Below are 16,360 nucleotides of genomic sequence, written 5' to 3' on the forward strand. Positions count from 1 at the left end.
AAAAGCAAATTAAGAGGACAGCTAGATCAGGAGTGAACCATAGAAATGAAGATCACATGGAGGATTAGCAACAAGAAAGTGGGAGAAGGAGTAGGGGGGAAAAGGTACAGAAAATAAGTAGCACAGACAGTAGATAGAAAATAGGGGGAGGGTAAGAATAGTAGGGGAAATACAGAATCTAAAGAACTTGAGACACGTGTTCATGAACTAAAGGGGGGGAATGGTGGGAGAGGGGTGTGCAGGGTGGAGGGGAATGGAAGAGGGGGAACTAGAACAAATGTAATGACATAATCAATAAAAAAATGTTTAAAAAAAAGAAATAAGAAAAGAACTGCTGCTTGTTGAGAACAGACAACCAGGGCAAAGTCAGAAGTAGAAAGACCAGATAGAGAAGTTACTGCAACAATCCAGGTGAGAGATGATGGCAGCTTAGGCCAGGGTGTCCGCAGTGAAGAAGTTAAAAGAAACAGCTAAATTCTGGATATACTTTGAGAATAAAACAGGACTTTTTGATAATTTGGATATGGAGGAAGGAGAGAGAGAATTCAAGGGTCAGTTTTGGCCTGAGTACACAGGAGGATGGAACTTCCAATGCCTGGCATAGTGATAACCATGGAAAGAGCTTATCAGAGGTAGTGTAAGGATAGAAATTTGGATTTTAGACATCTTAAGTTTGAGATGGCTGTTAGACATCCATGTGGGGAACTGAGGAGACATTTGGATAACTTGGTCTGAGGTCAAGGGGTGGTAGTCTGCAGTGGAAATATAAATTTGGGAATCTTCAATAAACAGCAAGTATTTTAAGACAGAATGAGATCTCCTAAAGGGTTAATTTTATATCGTTGAACGATTCCAGAGGAGTGGTCTGAAGCCTGCACCCTGGCACACTTCAACATTCAGAAGTCAGGAAGATGGGGAAAAACAAACACAGCTGAGGAAAGGACAGTGGGGCAAGAGAACTAAGAATCAGTGACGACCTAGAAGTCAGATGAAAAGTAGTACTCTGTGTCAAAAAAGTGTCATATAACACCAAACGTTGTCGAGGATACACAGCAACAGAATCTTTTATACACTGCTGGTGTGTGTGTAAGTGATCACAGCCACGCTGTGAGTGATTGCCAAAAAATGAGGAGAACCCAAGTGTCCTTTAAAAGAAGAATGAGTAAGGTATAGTATATTCATCATGGATATTATATAGCTATTAAAATGAACAAACTGCACCAATATGCAGGAACATGAGTGTAACCCAAACAACACTGGAAAGAAAGAAGCCAGTCCCAAATGATTAAGCTAAGGACAATTCCTTTTCTATAAAGTTGTAGGCGATATCAAATTAAATTGTTTAGGAAAGCATACACAGGTTAAGGAAATGATTATCAAAAAGTTCTCAGGACCCTGACTGGTGTGGCTCAGTGGACTGAGCTCAGGCTGCGAACCAAAGGGTCAGCGGTTTGATTCCCAATCAGGGCACGTGCCTGGGTTGCAGGCCAGGTCCCCAGTAGGAGGCATGGGAGAGGCAACCATATCTTGGTATTTCTATCCCTCTCTTTCTCCCTCCCGTTGTCCCCTCTAGAAGTAAATAAACTCTTTAAAACATTTTTTTAAAAGCCATGTTTAAAAAAGTTCTCAGGAATGATAGGTAGTTCATGGGGTACGAAGGTGGTGTGGAGGGGTAAATATAAGGCTGCTGAGAAGCAGACTGTATTTCTCAACCAGAGTGGTGATTATATGTAATTTTTAATTTTTAAAAAGATTTTATTTAATTATTTTTAGAGGGAGGGAGGGAGCAAGAGAGAAACACTGATTTGGTGTTCCACTTATTTATACATTCATTGGTTGATTCTTGTATGTGCCCTGACTGAGGATCAAACCTGCAACCTTGGTGTATGGGATGATGCTCTAACCAACTGAGCTGTCCAGCCAGGGATGGAAAACAGGATTCTTAAAAATGAGATTGCAGAGAGTGTGCAGGTACAGTTATTGAGGATAGGTCTACAGTGTGTCCACAGAATGGGTAACTGAGATGAGGAAGAGGACAAAATATTTATAGAAGAGGAAGTAAAGAAATTAAGAATTCAGAGTTTTGAAAAAAATTATCTGAAGGTATACTGATATCTACCAAGAATTACAAGAATAAAGTTTAAATGTCAATGTCAGGATCTAGGTGCTAAAAACAGGAAAGTATGAAGAAGAACGCAGTAAGGGTCTGGTAGCAATGGCCTTGGTTCCCTCACCATATAGCCAACAGAAAGAACAGCTATCTTGTCCAAGTCATGCAGCCAGAAATGCAACGACTTGAATGAAAACAGCAACAGTCTGGTTCTATTTTATCGACACACCAGTGTTCCTAAACTTTTAAGAAAGGCATTTAAAACCCTGTGGAGATCGCAGATGATATGACAGATACAAAATCTTTTCCTAAATATTGTTATATGTATTGGGTGCATAGGTTCAAGGTCATAACTAGCTGCACATTTGTAAGTAACTAATGTTAACCCACACATTAAAGTCATCAGTTTGGTTATAACATGTGTTTTGTAAGAATGTGTGATATTCAAGAGTAAATTGTATCTGACAGATAACCATGAACTCTGAAAAAAAGAAAGAAAGAAAATTGTTTCTCTTCTCTTCTCTTCTCTTCTCTTCTCTTCTCTTCTCTTCTCTTCTCTTCTCTTCTCTTCTCTTCTCTTCTCTTCTCTTCTCTCCTCTTCTCTTCTCTTTGCAGGTGCCTGGAAATGAGTCCTGAAAACTGGACTCAGGTAACAGTGTCTGTCCTTCTGGATTTCCCCAGTAGCCATGTCCTGCAGTCCCTGCTGTTCCTGGGGTTGATGGTGACCTATACTGTAACAGCCACAGGCAACCTGCTGATCATTGGGTTCGGCTGGATGGACCAACGCCTGCACACACAGATGTACTTCTTCCTGAGGAAACTGTCCTTCCTGGAGCTGTTGCTGGTGTCTGTTGTGGTTCCCAAGATGCTTGTCATCATCCTCACAGGGGATTGCTCTATCTCATTTGCCAGTTGCATCATTCAGTCCTACTTCTACTTCCTCCTAGGAACCACCGACTTCTTCCTCTTAGCTGTCATGTCTCTGGACCATTACCTGGCAATCTGCCAACCACTCCGCTATGAGATCCTGATGAGTGGTCATGTCTGCTTCCAGCTAGTGCTGGCCTCCTGGCTAGCTGGATTCCTCTGGGTCCTTTGTCCTACCATCCTGATGGCCAGCTTACCTTTCTGTGGCCCCAATGGCATTGACCACTTCTTTTGTGACAGTTGGCCCTTGCTGAGGCTCTCCTGTGGAAACACTCGCCTGCTGGAGCTGGTGGCTTTTGTGCTCTCCACATGGGTATTATTGGGCTCACTGGCACTGACCTCAGTCTCCTATGCCTGCATCCTTGCCACTGTCCTCAGGGCCCCCACAGCTGCTGAGTGGAAGAAAGCATTCTCCACTTGTGCCTCCTCCCACCTTACAGTGGTGATCACTGCCTATGGCAGCTCCATTTTTCTCTACATTCATTTGTCAGAGTCTCAATCCCTGCTGCTCAACAAAGTAGCCTCAGTTCTGAGCTGTATCATCACACCCCTGCTAAATCCATTCATCTTCAGTCTCCGCAATGATAAGGTGAAGCAGGCCCTGAGAGATGCCCTGAGATGGGACAGGCCCATGGGTGGGAGAAATTATGAGGGCCATATGTAAAAGGAAATATTCCTACTAGATTACAAAATTAAAATTTTATTTGATTTTTGAATGTATTTTGAGCTATTTATCAAGATAATAGTGGTTATAAAATTTGGCTGTTGGCTGAGAAAAAAAGGATTTTTTATTTCACTTTATAACTCCTTAACACATCAATATTTAGGCCTGAGAAACTCACCAGAACAAAGAGTTTTAACTAAAGGAAGTCCTGGTCACACAGGGAAAAAAAGAGGGAAACATTAAGAGGAAACAGGAATACACAAGCAGAGGGAGCAGATGACCAGAGGTGCATCTTGATATTCCATCACTACACTGCCTCTGAGGATAAACTGAGGGGAAAGCCCAGAGCAGAAGGCCTCTTCCTACCATACAATTAGGCCTCTTGTGAATGAGCTAGCCCTACAGGCTATCAACAAAACAACCTGGAAGGTGGTCACATCAAATTATCTAAAGGAAATGGGATGGTGAGGCAAAGGATGGGCTGAGACTTCAGATTTCCAAGCACCCTTACTTTCCATGTGACGTAGATGGAACTCAAGATCTGGTATACTGATAGAGAAATCCAGATAGAGTCTGACTTGGTAGTTAGTAGATGATCACAGTATTCACAGTGGCCAGGGATGAGATGATCAAGCCTTTGAGGTTAAAACTTGGTCTAGGAATAGATGGGAGAAGAGCAAGAGACTCAAGGAGACATATAACGCAAACCAAATGAATGAACAAGTAAAACAAAAATAGATTCACCTTTGATTTTAAATGACAGACTTTCTGGATAGAGTGGTCTTTGTTGAAGGTCCTTCCTTTTCTTCACTTTGCATATTTCATGCCAATCCTTTTGGCCTGAAATGTTCCTGTTAAAAAATCTGCTGATGGTCTTATGGGAGCTCTTTTGTAGGCTCCTCTGTCTTCCTCTTCCTGTTTTTCAGATTTTCTGTGTGTCTGTAACCTTTGCTATTTTAATAGTAATGTGTCTTGGTGTGGGCCTCTTTGAGTTTATCTTGTTTAGGACTCTCTGTGCTTCCTGGACTTGTTTGCCTTTTTCCTTCACCAGGTTAGGGAAATTTTCAGTCATTATCTCTTCAAGTATGTTCTCAATCCCTTGCTTTCTTTCTTCCCCTTTTGGTATCTCTATGATATGGGTGTCGTTATGCGTGGTGTTGTTCCACATGTCTCTTACATTATCATCATTATTTTTTTTTCTTTTTGCTGCTTTAATTAGTTGTTACATGCTTTCTGTTTTATGTGTTCCAAATTCCTGATTCAGTCCTCTGCTTCATCTAATCTCTTGTTGAATTTGTTAGTGTATTCTTCATTGTCATTCTGTGTTCTTCATTTCTGATTTTCTGTCATTTTTATGCTGTTATCACTTTGTTGAAGTTCTCATCAAGTTCTTTGAGCATACTTATAACCATTGTTTTGAATTCTGCATCTGGTAGCTTGTTTGACTTCATTTCATTTATTTATTTATTTATTTATTTTTTACTGAGAATTGAAACATATTACATTGTCTCCTTATTTTGGCTGCTTCTCTTTAGTTGTTTTATGTATCAGGTAGATCTCTGGGTCCATTCATACTGTTGCAAAGGGTAAAGACTCACACATAAAGAGCAGGCTGACAGCTGTCAAGAGGGTAGGGGATTGGGAGCCTGGGGAGGTGAAGAAATTGAGCAAAAAAGAAAAAGAGAGAGAGGTAAACAAACAAATGAACGAAATTTAAGGCAAGTGAAATAAAGAATGTCCCAGAAAGAAAATGCTAAAGGAGTTCATTACCACCAAACCAGTATCACTAAAAATTTTTTAAAGACTGCTTTAAAAATAATAATTACAAAGAATAAATTGGCAACAAACACGCACCTATCAATAATTAGTTTAAATGTAAATGGATCAAATGCACTAATCAAAAGATATGGGGTAGCTAAATGAATAATAAAACAAAACCCATATACAAACTGTCTAAAGGAGAGCCATCTCAGAACAAAAGACACAAAGGGACCAGTGCAAACCTTTCCATACAGAGTCCTCCTACCATATGGCCAAATCTTGGTCTCTTTGGGCCTGATGAACACTGTTGGTGTCACCCTGGTGAATCCTTCAGACCCTGCCCAAACACAAAGGTCCGTGGGCACACAGCAAGTGGCAGTTAAACCCAGTATACCCAGAGACAGTAGCTGAGTGGCATCAAACCCAGCACTGATGCTCAGTTTGAGTCTCTGTCAATCTGGTGCACACCACTCACCCATTCCAGGTGACTCACTGAGAGCCTCCCTCACATGACTCATTTACCAACAAAAGCTCTTTTAGAAACCAAGTCTAACAGGCATCTAACAGGTGAGAGCAAATTTCAGGGAGCCTTGTGCCTATGCTGATCTACCCTTGAGCATGGTGATGTTAGAAACTGGTCTTGGTATGCTAATAGGTCCATCCCACACACACCCAGGCCCATTAAAGACAGCCACAAAGTATGGTTGCTTTGTAAGCTCAAAATATGTAGCCCAGGGCCTATCGCTGGCAGTGTTTGACATTGTTCCACAGTGGATGATCTTCCAAGAGGCCCCAGAACCAACCCAACCCTTGGTTTGGACCACATCACAGTGCAACCCAATTAGCTCAACAAGCGATACACACAAAGAGAGATCTTGGAGGACACTAGACCCTGTTGGGGTGAATTCAGTTTGGTGGAGCAAGCCCCCACACAGCAGCTCATACATTGCTCTCAGGGTCAACCTTGCCAGCCACAGGAACACCCCTACCAATGGGCCAACAGTAATCAAGACTCGAATACAACAGGAAGGCTCACACAACACACACAAAAGACATTCCTAGTTTAAACAATCAGAAAAACTGCCTCCAAGCACCACAAGACATGTTACTACATATGACAGCCATTCAAGGTATAGCATATCAAAGTAATACATAGGAAGAAATACAGAGAAACAGCCAAAATAATGAGACAAAGAAACAAATCTCAAATGAAAGAACAGGAGATATTCACCCCCCAAAAGAACTAAATAAAATGGAGTCAAGCAAGCTACCAGATACAAAATTCATGACACTGTTTATAAGGATACTCAGAAAACTTAGTGATAACATCAACAGCATAAAAAAGACATCAAAACCATAAAAAGGAACCTGTCAGAAATGAAGACTACAGTACCTGCAATAAAGAATACAGTAGATGTAGTCAAGAGCAGGCTAAATAAAGCAAAGGACTGAATCAGCAATTTAAAATTAGGCTTCAAAAAGAAAACACACACAATCACAACAGCAAAAACTAAAAGTTAAAAAGAAAAATAAAGATATTCTAAGGAACTTCTGGCACAACATGAAGCATAACATCTTCATCATAGGGATACCAGAAAAAAAGGGAGAGAAAGAGCAAGGAATAGAGAGCCTATTTGAAGAAATAATGGCTGAAGACTTCCCTAACATGGTGAAACACAAAGACACTGGTTTATGGAGATTTTTATGTTAAGTGAAATAAACCAGGCAGTGAAAGACAAATATGTGATCTCACCTGATATTTGTGGAACCTATAAATAAGTCGGTAGATTTATTCTCAGCCTCGATGGCCATGAGAGCTCTGTGGGATGGAGTTCACCAACACCTAATTAATTAAAATCTCCTCTATAGAAGATACCCTCTGACAGGCATTCACATATTTTCACAGTCTGTGTTCATTCATAGAGGTCCCTTCACATACTCCTTCCTCAAACTTTCTTGTCATAAATCTTCCAATCTTGCTTCTTCCAGTTTCTGACCATTTCACCAATTCATTGGCAAGTGTTCAGGAAGTAGTGTAGATTTTTACTTCTATCCACATCTCACTCTAAATGTAGTAGATAACAAAAACTACCACTCAAAGTTATTCTCTCTTCATTTATTTCCACCCCCCGTCTTCTTCCCTACCGCCCCCTTACTAAAATTCCATGGTGTATATGTACCACAATTTTTGGATCCATTCATTTACTGATGGGCACCTAGGTTGCTTCCAACTCTTGGCTATTGTAAATTGTGCTGCTATGAACATTGTGGTGCATAGGTTCTTTGAAATTGATGTTTTAGGATTCTTGGGGTATAATCCTAGCAGTGGAATTGCTGGGTCAAAAGGCAGGTCAATTTTTATTTTTCTGAGAAAATTCCATATTGTTTTCCATAATGGTTGTACCAGTCTACAATCCCACCAACAGTGAACTAAGGACCCCTTTTCCCCACAACCTCTCCAACATTTGTTGTTTGTTGCTTTGTTTATGATAGCCATCCTGACTGGTGTAAAGTGGTATCTCATTGTGGTTTTAATTTGCATCTCTCTGATAGCTAACGATATTGAGCATCTCTTCATGTGTCTCTGAATGTTCTGTATGTCCTCCTTGGAGAAGTGTTTGTTCAAGTCCCTTTCCCATTTTTTAATTGGGTTGGGTGTCTTCTAAATCAAAGGATTTCCTGTAATGTCATCTTCCAGGGAATGCAGCACTTCAGCTGTCCACTTTGGGTAGCACCATGATGTTGTTCAGATCCATCTGTAAAACACGCTTGAAATTTTTCTTTCTCAGCCAACTGGTCAAAAGAACACCCCAAGAAGACTCAGGCACAAATTGCCGAAAAGGAGAAAAAGTAACAGAGTGTGTGTTAAAGGAAACTGAGCTGCCGCCTTCTGCCACTTAAACTCATGTCTTCCTGTGCCATTTCCATTTTATGACCTTGCAGCTATGCATGTCCCATGTTAAGGCTAAATAGATGTGATGGGCCTCAGTTCATGATAAGAGCTCAGATTGCCTGGTCTGCTGATGGCCAGTAGCTACGCAGTCAGTTTCTGTGAAGGCCCCACAACAAGCCAAAAAACAATATTTCTCCAAAGGAAAACAAGTATCTGCAGAAGAGAGCACAGACTTGTTCCTAAATCCTTCTGTTTACACTTGCCAGAGATTATATACAGCATTCCTATTTGCCATGGGCACTTTGAATATCATTGTATCTTTTAGATTGTAAGTAGCGACTAGGAGAGGTGGGTATTGTAAAGCATATGATCGTCTAACTGTTACAATCAGTGTTTAGCTAAAAATGGGAGCAAAAGGAACTAGACATTAAGCTTAATAAACTGGGGACCAAAAGCCAGTTTGCTAGCCAGGAAGGTATGGTGTTACACCCCAGGGAATTATAGCATTGCTCCACCTATGAAATTACCACCCCCCCTCCCCAACTCCACTATTGGATTGTTGGGGGTACTTAGAGGAAGATGCTAGACCACAGAGGCCTGTTGGTCAAACTATGGAGTGTAAACCTCTCCAAGCCCATGGGAAGTTGATTTGTTCTTTTGAGAAAGCACCGGGTTTGTCCCAAAGCCAAGCTCCTGGATATAACCCCAAGAAAACAAAGAACTCTCTCTTGCCTACCTGGTGAGGAACTCACATGCTTGTTCGTGTGCTCTCTCACCTTAGAGAATGTGACCGTGTGGGCCTAGCAGGTACCAGGTCCACAGAAGATGACAGGGGCTCTAAAACAACTAAGCTCTATCTCTTCAGATCAGAAACAAGATAAGAATGTCCCCTATCACCAGTTTTATTCACCATAGCATTGAAAGTTCTAGCCCCAGCAATCACACAAGGAAAAAAAAGAAATAAAACACTGCGGCAGCCTGCTGCAGCAAGGGTGGTCGTGAGGCTGAGCGAGGGACTGAATAAAGGAGAGGACCAAATGCTCTGCTGGCATAAGGCAAATTTATTGCGCAGTCTTCAGGCTTAAATATAGTCTTGAGTACATAGAGGACAGAGAAGCCTTCTGGCACGTAGCTCACTTCCTTGACCTACAAAGTTTATCTCTTCCCTTAGAGTCAGGATGTTCTCAGGCTAACATACCTTCCGGGTACATGACGCACAGGCCAAAGATATGAGTTGACGGGAAAGGAAAGGCGGGTAGTTTCTCAAGGGGGCAGAGAACAGTCACAACCCAAGACAGCCCCGAGGCCGGAAACCAGGTCCAGTCACCACGCCTGCGGTGCAGGACCCTATCCTCGACCCCTCTCAGTGTTACATCCCGTCCTTGCGAGCAAGAAGGGTCGGAGACTGCTGGGTAGTCAGAGGTGTTTTATTGGCCAAAGTTTCAAAGTTTTACCTGCGCAGGGGGGGCGAACTCTTGGGGTGCCTCCGGAGACACATGAGTGCCAAAATGGCTGCAAATGAGAGTCGCGCCTAACGCTTACAGGCTAGGGTTCTTATAGGGGCGAGCAAGCAAGCAACTTCCAGAAGCAGAAGGTGGCAGTTAGCTATTGGCTCAGGGGCTCTACTAAGGTGCATGATCTGACCAAGGACTGGTTACTAGAGCTCGTGGACAGCTCGTGATAGTATGGCTGATTGGCTCTTAAAACTCATGCTGTGGTTGTGGTCTTTTTACCCCCTCCCCGCTTGGCGTTCCAGGAGCTGACTTAACACAATCAGCTCTGTACCTCCTTTAAGTGCACCCTGTCCTTATGGTCAAGCGAGCAGCTAAAGTTGAGAACAATTACTTCCTCATTTCCCTGGCTCCTTCACTCAGGCCTCCTGGGCTCCTACAAAACACATTTAAATTAAAAGGTAAAAAGTAAGACTGACATGATTTGCAGATGATATGGTACTATAGAGAGAACATTAAAGATTCCACCAAAAAACTACTAAAACTAATGAATGAATTCAGTAAAGCAGCAAAGTAAAAAATTAATATTTAGAAATTGATTACTTTTTTTTTTTTTTTGCGGGTCGGGGTGCGTCAACACTTTATTGAGCTTTCACCGCTGAACGGGGAGGGGGGGGCGCGGTGTTCCTGGCGCGGTGGTCTCTGCGCAGATCCTCCCGGGCCGTAGCGCAGGTCCCCCCCCACAGGGGGAGGGTCAGTGCAGGCCCTCCAGCCGCTCTTCTTCGGGCCCCGCGCTGCCCTCTTCTCCGTCAAACACCACCTCGTCCTCGTCTTCCTCCCCGGAAGCGCCCGCTGGAAGTCGATGGTCCTCAACATTTCCGCCACATGCTCCACGCTCACTGTGAACTGCTCCATGCTCTCGTAGCCGGGCTCTGGCCTCCGGGCCAGCTCTACCTTTGACATTGCCCCAACCCTGCAGCGGCAGCAGTGCCTCGTCTGGAAATCGCCCGGCACCCCTGATTACATTTTTAATACACTAATAATAAACACTCATAAAGAGAAATGAAGAAAACAATTTTGTTTACATCTCATCAAAAAATAGCTAGGAATAAATTTAACCAAGGATGTAAAAAACCTGTACTTCGAAAATTATAAGATACTAAAGAAAACATAGATATGTAGAAGCAGGTTGTGTGCCCATGCATAGAAGTAATAAATTTTTTTATATTATAATTTTAACAATGTTAATGATTAATCCAAAGCAATCTATAGATTCAATGCAATATCCATCAAAACACCAATGATGCTTTTCAGAGAAATAGAAAGCAAATAATTCTGAAATGTATATAGAACTACAAAAGAAGTAAATACCAACAGCAATCCTAAAAAAGAAAAACATTGGAGGAATCGTGCTACCTAATATCAAGCAACACTACCAGACTATGGTAACTGAAATGGCATGATACTGTTGTTTTTTAAAAATACGTAAAAAAACAGAATACAGAGCACAGAAATGAATCCATGCCTATCTTGTCAATTAATCTATGACAAAATAGACAAGAATATACAATGAGATAAAGAGAGTTTATTCAATAAATGGTGCTGGGAAAGCTGGACAAATACATGCAAAAAAAAAAACTAGACCACGTTTCATATCTTATACAAGAATAAACTCAAAATAAAGAACTTAATGTAAGACAAAAATCATAAAACATTTTTTTATTAAAGGTAAAGATAAAACTTTTTAAATTAAAGATAAGGATTAAAGATAAAGAGAGAAACCTAAAATCAGCAAGAGGAAAGGGGAGAGTTACCTACAAAGGAGTTCCCATCAGGCTAGCAGCTGATTTCTCAAAAGAGACCTTGCAGGTAAGGAGGGGCTGGAAAGAAGTATTTGATATCACCAAAGGCAAGTACCTACACCCAAGATTACTCTATCAAGCAAAGCTTCCATTTAGAATGGAAGGGCAGATAAAGTGCTTTCCAGATAAGGTCAGCTTAAAGGAGTTCAGCATCACCAAGCCCTATTATATAAAATGTTAAAGGCACTTATCTAAGAAAAGGAAGAAGTTAAAAAATATGAATATTAAAATGACAAAAAAACTAACAACTATCAGCAACTGAACCTTAAAAAAAGAAAAACAACCAAAACAAAAACTAAGCAAACAACTAGAACAGGAACACAATCAGAGAAATGGACATTACATGGAGGGTTTTCAGTGGGGAGGGGGAGGGGGAGAATAGGGGGGGAAAGGTACAGGGAATAAAAAGCATAACTGGTAGGCATAAAAGAGACAGGGAGAGGTCAAAAATGGTATAGGAAACAGAACGCAAAGAACTTGTATGTGTAATCCATGGACATGAACTAAGGGTGGGAATGCTGGAGGGTTGGGGGGTGCAGGGCAGAGGGAGGTTAAAGGAAAAAAATTGGGAAAACTGTAACAGCATAATCAACAAAATATACTTTAAAAATAAGTAAATAAAAAATAATAAAAAGCACAATTAGATATCACCTCACACCTGCCAGAATGGCTGATTAATGAATCAACAAACAAGTGTTGGCAAGGACAAGGAGAAAGAGAAGCTCTCATGCATTGTTGATGGAACTGCAAATTGGTGTAATCATCATGGAAACCAGTGGGAAAGTTTCTCAAAAATCAAAATGTAACTACTTTTTGCTGTACCAATTCCACTTCTGGATATTTATTCAAAGAAACACAAAACACTAACTCAAACAGATATAAATATCCTATGTTTACTGCAGCATTATTTACTTTAGCCAAGATATGGAAGCAACCCTAGTGCCATCATCAGACAAGTGGATAAAGATGTGGTACCTATCTACAATGGAATATTTCTCAGCCATAAACAGGATGCAGTTGTTACCATTTGCAACAACATGGACAGATCTAGAGGGTATTATACAAAGGGAAATAATTCTATCAGAGAAAGGCAAATACCAACTAAAAAACTAGGAGGAAGAGAAAAGGAAACAGAGAGAAATGAGAACAATATTAGTCTTCATATGGTATTGGCACCCCAATAATAGAACTTTTAGAAAAAAATGAGAAACAAAAAACATAATAAAATATCTTCTAACCAAAATTATGAGTTAAAGGGTCTGCTGATTATTTAGCACTATGAATGAAACACTTGAAATTTCAAACACTGGGCAAATAAGCTAAATGCTTCAAAAGTGGAAAAATTATATATAAAGGATTGGTAATAAAAATGGTAATGTAATAACAAGAACATTATATGCTAATTACAGTGAAAATATTGTTTCAAAATTCTGCAGGAAAAAATTATTTCTAATCTAGAATTATATACCTAGCCAAATTATTAGTAAGGCTAAACATAGAATAAAGACCTTTTCAGAAATACAGAAACTGTAAAAAAATATACTTCTCATACATCTTTAAGAAATTCCTGGAGGTTTGTGTTTCAACTCTATAAGATAGCCACACAATCCTAGCAATTGATTGATGGACCATAAATAAAGTAAAAAAAAAAGTCCAAGCTTTGTGCAGTGGCAAGATCGTAGCCAATGAGGTTTATCCGAGGTGCAATTATTGATAATTGAAAAAAATGTACAAAAGTAATGGCGAACAACAGCTGTCACATGGCCTGTGTAGACCAATCATTTCAGACAGGAGCAAGACCAACCAGGCCAGGATATCACAGGAAGCCAGTCTGGTGAGAGCAGAAGCAAGAATAGAACCAATGGGTTATATGATTAATCTGTGGTAGAATTGGGGGGCTAGATAAGCAAACAAAAGACAGGAAACAGTTTGAATGAAAATTTCTAGAAATTGATACGACCACTGTGGAAGATAGTGGGGCAGTTTATTACAACCTAAACATACTCTTACCACATGGTCCAGCCAGAGTGATCCTATTCACCCAAATGAGTTGAAAATATGTTTACAAAAAAACCTTCCCATGGATGTTTATGGAAACTTTATTCCTAATTGCTAACTTGGAAATTGAAAATATAATACTAAAAAATGTAAAAAAACAGAAGAGTTAGATTATAAATTTATGAAAAATTAAGTGGAGACAACTGTACTTGAACAACAATTAAATAAGAAAAAAATATGACAAATTTCCCAGAAAACTAGGAGGCAGCCCAAAACTTTTTCAGTAGCTGAGTGAATAAATAAGCCATGGTACACCCAGAGCATGGACTACCACTCACTGCTAAAAAGAAATGAGCTACCAAGCCAGAAAAAAAAAAAAAAAAAACATGGAGAAAACTTAAACACATGTCGACAAGAGGAAAATCTATAGAGTCAGTAAAGAGGGAGGGAAAAGGAGGAAGTAATAAATAAAGCACAGATTTTTAGGGCAGTAAAATACTTTATATGACACCATAATGATGGATATATGTCATTACACATTTGTCCAAAACCAAAATATGTACAACACCAAGAGGGAAGTCAAGAGTAAACTTTGGGCCCGTGTGATAATGATGTGTCAATATGGGTTCATTACTTGTAACAAATGCATTATTTTGGTGGGGGATGTGCCTGATGGGGGAGAATATCCATGTATGGGGACAGGAAATATATGACAGAACTTTGTACATTCCTCTGAATTTTGCTAAAATGGCTCTTTAAAAAAAGTTCCTAAAAATCATAGAATATTTTTAAAGTGTCTTTCCAGAAACAGAGAACTAATTATAATACCTTTCCAAGATCAATAATGAATAATATTATTAGCATACTATAGTATTATATTATAAAAAGTCAGTTTATTCAGTTAAAAATTATGATATTTCTGTATAGCAGACAGAGAAAAAATTAGCAAAGAACTTAAAATTCATCTTTCACAATAGAAATCTTAGAGATAATGTGTAAATTTGATACACTTTTAAAAGATATGTTTTATTTAAAAATATGAAGGCAACACTAGAAGACAATGTCAAAAGTATTTCAAATAATTCCCTATGAGAAAAAAAAGTACAAAGAAGGAGTAAGTAACCTCTCTTTTTTAAAACAAAACTTCATATATTTTGGAGATTAAACCTTTGTCTGAGGTATCATTGGCAAACATGTTTTCCCATACAGTCAGTTGCCTTTTTAATTTAATACTGTTTTCTTTAGCCATGCAGAAGCTTTTTATTTTGATGAGATCCCATTTGTTTATTCTTTCCTTTATATTTCTTGCTCTAGGGGACATATCAGTAATAATGTTGCTGCGTGAAATATCTGAGATTTTCCTGCCAATGTTTTCCTCTAGGACTTTAATGGTTTCAAGGCTTATATTTAAGTCTTTTATCCACCTTGAATTTATTTTTGTGTATGGTGTAAGTTGGTGCTCAAGTTTCATTTTTTTGCATGTAGCTGTCCAGTTCTCCCAACACCATTTGTTGAAGAGGCTATCTTTACTCCATTTTATGTTACTGCCCCCTTTGTCGAACATTAATTGACTGTAGAGAGTTGGGTTTATTTCTGGGCTCTCTGTTCTGTTCCATTGGTCTATGTGCCTGTTTTTATGCCAGTACCAGGCTGTTTTAATTATAGTGGCCTTATAATACAGTTTGATATCAGGTATTGTGATCCCTCCCACTTTGTCCTTCTTTCTCAAAATTGCAGCTGTTCAGGCTCATTCGTGGTTCCATGTAAATTTTTGAAGTGTTTGTTCTATGTCTGTGAAATATGCCATTGGTACTTTAATAGGTATTGCATTGAATCTGTAAATTGCTTTGGGTAATATGGACATTTTGATGATGTTAATTCTTCCAATCCATGAACAAGGTATATGTTTCCATTTATTTGTGTCTTCCTTGATTTCTTTCTTCAGCGTTGTGTAGTTTTCTGCATACAGGTCTTTTACCTCCTTAGGTTTATTCCCAGATATTTTATTTTTGTTTTTACTATATCGAATGGGATTTTTTCCTTGATTCCTGCTTCTGCTGATTCATTGTTGGTATACAAAAATGCCTTTGATTTCTGGATATTGACTTTGTAACCTGCTATTTTGCCAAATTCACTAATTAGTTTGAGCAGTTTTTTGGTTTATACATGGGAGGACAGTATTCTCTGATTTCAAAGTCATTTCTACCAAACTGATATATATATATGCAATGCATCCACAATCAAAACTTAGGCGGATGTTTTTGTAGAACTCAACAAGCTAATTTTAAAGTTTTATGAAAGTTCAAAAGACTTGGACTATCCTGAACGAACACTTATGAAAATGTTGGATGACTACCTGACTATAACACTAATGGTAAGCCACACTAATCAAAACAATGTGATAACTAGCATCAGGACCAATGCATATATTAATGGAACACAACAGAGCACCCAGAAGTAGTCTGTATTTATATAATCATGGATTGCTGACAAAATGCTTCAAAGCTACAATCCAATGAGAAAAGCCTTTTTAACAAAGGATGTTGGGTACAACTGAAAAGCCAGACAGAAAAAGATAAATCTTTACCCCTCAAGTCATAGTTTACAAAAATTAATTTGAGATGGGCCATGGATCTAAACATAAATGCTAAAAGTATAAATCTTAGAGAAAACGTAGGAGAATATCTTTGTGAC

General features: G+C 39.4%; 1 protein-coding gene and 1 pseudogene across 1 annotated transcript; both read left to right on the plus strand.

Moving 5' to 3' along the window:
* Positions 1-2,735: 2,735 nt before the first annotated feature.
* Positions 2,736-3,701, plus strand: LOC119044050 (olfactory receptor 6T1). Its single transcript, XM_037138263.2, has one exon. The coding sequence runs from the start codon at positions 2,736-2,738 to the stop codon at positions 3,699-3,701; it is 966 nt and encodes a 321-aa protein (XP_036994158.2).
* A 9,623-nt stretch (positions 3,702-13,324) lies between these two features.
* Positions 13,325-13,406, plus strand: LOC119044068 (uncharacterized; annotated as a pseudogene).
* The last annotated feature ends 2,954 nt before the right edge of the window (positions 13,407-16,360 follow it).

Source organism: Artibeus jamaicensis, unplaced genomic scaffold, assembly GCF_021234435.1.
Source record: "Artibeus jamaicensis isolate MK-2021 breed Jamaican fruit bat unplaced genomic scaffold, CSHL_Jam_final scaffold_660, whole genome shotgun sequence".
In the NCBI taxonomy this organism is placed as follows: domain Eukaryota; kingdom Metazoa; phylum Chordata; class Mammalia; order Chiroptera; family Phyllostomidae; genus Artibeus; species Artibeus jamaicensis.